This window comes from Silene latifolia, chromosome 3 (genome assembly GCF_048544455.1).
Source record: "Silene latifolia isolate original U9 population chromosome 3, ASM4854445v1, whole genome shotgun sequence".
NCBI classification, from domain to species: Eukaryota; Viridiplantae; Streptophyta; class Magnoliopsida; order Caryophyllales; family Caryophyllaceae; genus Silene; species Silene latifolia.
The window spans coordinates 57,106,045-57,109,472 of record NC_133528.1 but is presented as its reverse complement, the minus strand read 5'-3'; the positions used below and the strand labels follow the sequence as shown (position 1 = coordinate 57,109,472).

The following is a 3,428-nucleotide window of genomic DNA, read 5'->3' as shown; positions in this document are numbered from 1 at the left end:
CGACTCCACAAATGCAAACGCTTGTTCCCAAGCGCCCCCGTGGGCCCGCGTCCACAGTTATCACGTTAATGATCTTGGTGCAAGCAGGTGGTGCAGAGGGGAGGACCTGATTTGCTGTCTCCCTCCTGTCCTGCTTGCCCCCACGTGGTAACAGGTGATTCAAATTCCCCTCCCGTACCTGGAATTTTACCTCTTTCCGCAGCCTGAAACAATCTTCGGTTCGGTGTCCTATGTCCTGGTGAAACTCACACCTCTTATTGCGGTCTCGGTCGTCATTAGGCCTATCCTACGTAGGAGGTTTAGGCCATCTTATCTGGTCGCCCAGTTCCTTCAATGCTTTTAACAGACCTTCCATTCCCGTACTGAACTCATACTCGGCTAACCTGAGTGGATATTGCGAGTCTTCCACTTGTTGAGATTTTTTTGCCACTTTGCTGATGTTGGGCCTGCTGTACGGTCTAGCTCTCTCGTCCTTTTTCTCCGTTGGAATCTTCCTACTCGTTCTGTCGAAAGTTACCGTTCCTTTTCTAGATAGTATATCTTCTTCCAACCTCAATGCCGCTGTTGCACGCTGCTGAACTTCCTCAAATCTCTCACAGGGATGCATCGTTAACTCTTTATATAGATCCAAATCTTTATCCAAGCCTTGCCTGAAGGCATTAATTGTTGTAGACGTGTTACAACCCCGTATGGCCACCTTTTCCGTGTTGACTCTCGTAACATAATCCTTAATTGACTCCCCAATTTCTTGGACGATTCTGTAAAGATCACTTGGCTGCTTCGGGGTCCTTCGGCTGCTGGCAAATTGCTGGTTGAATGCGTTGACCAGGTCGACAAATGAGGATATGGATTTGTTGGGTAGGCTAACAAACCATTGTAACGCTGCTCCTGACAAGGTTGACCCGAATCCTTTACACATACACGCCTCCTTGGAGACCCATGTTGCCGTAGTCACCATCATCTTCTGTTTATACTGACTAATGTGATCGCAGGGATCCGTGGTCCCATCAAAAAGAGTCATTGTTAGGACGTTGAACCCTTTCGGCAAAGCCACAGCAGCTATAACGTCAGTAAAGGGCGAGTCAGCATAGCTGTCTGGTGTTGCCATCTACATGGGTGGCGGCATTCGTGGGGCTCTCCAGAGGAGGCTTCGTAGCTCCTGGTACTGCTGCTCTATATAAAATTCCCTTCCCGTAAGTGGCTGGTGAGCCTGTTTTTGCAGATCCATAGCTCCTGCGGGACCCTGCTGTCCGGTTGCTATTGGTGCGCGTATCTGCGGCGTTCCTGGATCTGAGCTGCTTACCCACACATATTCCGACCTATTCAGGTCTGGCGCTACGACTGTTGAGCCCGCGGATCTCAACCTGCTCTGTTGGCGTTCTCCTACACCTGCGTCAGAGAGATTGTCAGAACGTATGAAATTACCTAGGGGTAGAGTGTAGGAAATATCGGTATACTTCCATTAACATTATAAGGATTATAACGAAATTATTGTTATGAATACTAGCCATAAATGAAAAAGCATAAACAAAATAGGGAGATTAAGAAATCAACCTTCGGTCCTAGCAAAATCGGCCTAAGAACAATATCGCAATGATATTCGCCTATCAGTTGCACCCAAGATGATATGAGATATGCCTTTTTCCTTGCTAGAATCGATCCCCAATTAACTGATTAATTTTTAGGGTTTTGAGTGTATTTTTTATGAGAGGCAAAAATTAGGTTAAAAGAATGAGAAAATAATCTAACCTCTCCTCCTCTTAAAACCGTGAAAGAGGAGTATAAGGGGAGATTGTTTCTCTTCTTTTTTTCGGTCAAACTACCAAACAAAAATAAGGAGAAAATATCTTCTTATTTTTGGGTAGTTATCAAAATGTATATTATGTGTACATTTTATTAATTATCATATATGTTGTCCCGTTTTAATAAGTCCATACATAACCGATTGTAGTCGATTTATTAAATCCGGCCTGACAACATTTATTATAACAATCTCGAATAAAATATACTTTAACTATAAATATCGCATATTTAAAATTAGCTAATTAAATATAACTGGTTACATTTAACTACGGATTAACAACTTAATTCGTTCAAGCTAACATTATATACATTAATTAAATATAACATATTATATTCAATTTACGAATTGACAGTTAATTCGTCTCAGCTAATATTATTTAATCGGCATTAAATAATCGTCTCATCAACACGTTGACTAACTGTTTAGTCATATAAGGCATCAATGTGATTACATTTCCATAACCACATCTCTCAAACACATCCTTTAGGTGTGACTTTTAGGGACCAGTTGATCACCGCCATCAGTATGATAATAACGTCAAACTTTCTAGCAAGCCAACCGTTATTAGGTAATCGTTAATCAACTGATAAAATACGAAATATACCCTTGTGAACCTATAAGAGATTTATAAATGTTATCACACCAATTTGTGGAGGACACAAGCTCCAACAAACTCCCACTTGTCCACACAAGTGTATGTGCGATAACCGATTCTCATATCCTAAAATTTCTCCCACTCAATGTAAAACAATTTGCAAATTCCGTATTCACAAAGGTCGTATTTTACAAGTGATCAATATCAAGAGTGGTTTCCCCGACTAGAGAGTAACTAAACTGATAAACGAATCATCATTCGAGCATGGCCATGCATTTCAGTTACAACTCCTCGAGTGGCCCTGAGAAATAACTAAACCTGATAAGGGTTGGATATTTTCTTCAACTCGAATCCTGCAGATGTAAGCACAAGTATGAAATGACCCGAAAAAAATCTACTTAGTCTCCGATTCGGCAGACCATGAGAAAGAAACCAAAATCACCCAAAAACTGCCTTAATCTCAAGAGACAGTCGATAGTCAAAAGAATCGACTCTAGGAACACAATGGACGTCCAATCCACGACCTGGCACCGAATGTTTTTAAACATTTAGGACTCCATTACGTTGTCACCAAAAATTTGTCCTACGAGGTATCGTTATAATCTCGCATCTGTGATCGATCAGTCAACCGTTTGACTTATGGCTCGTTGAACCCACCATCAATCGATCGCACAATATAATAGCCGAGTTATCACTCTCATTAAGGCGATTACGGACCAAAACAAATATAATGTAATTCAGCTCACTTTGTGGCGTTCAATGTTGTCGGTACAATCCACATGAAAAACAAAATATTATAAAAACGATGAAGTTATAAATAGTATATGAAAAAGATAATGTATCAAATCCATAATCAACTACTACAACTCAGGAACACGTTTAATTCCCATGGAAATAACGCGCCCTTCATGCTTATCAAAATTCAACGGTTTAGTGAGAGGGTCCGCGATGTTATCATCCGAAGCTATCTTGTCAATCACTATCTCTTCTTGCTCCACGTAATCACGGATCAGGTGAGCTTTTCGATGT

The 3,428-nt window shown here is 41.1% G+C and overlaps 1 protein-coding gene across 1 annotated transcript; it reads right to left on the bottom strand.

The window, feature by feature from the left end:
• Window positions 1-286: 286 nt before the first annotated feature.
• On the bottom strand, window positions 287-1,108 carry LOC141649104 (uncharacterized). Its single transcript, XM_074457802.1, has one exon. The coding sequence runs from the start codon at window positions 1,106-1,108 to the stop codon at window positions 287-289; it is 822 nt and encodes a 273-aa protein (XP_074313903.1).
• Window positions 1,109-3,428: the final 2,320 nt, after the last annotated feature.

What these genes read in the sequence shown, in the direction of transcription:
- LOC141649104 (XM_074457802.1), bottom strand. Translation starts at nt 1,108, where the DNA reads ATGGCAACACCAGACAGCTATGCTGACTCGCCCTTTACTGACGTTATA.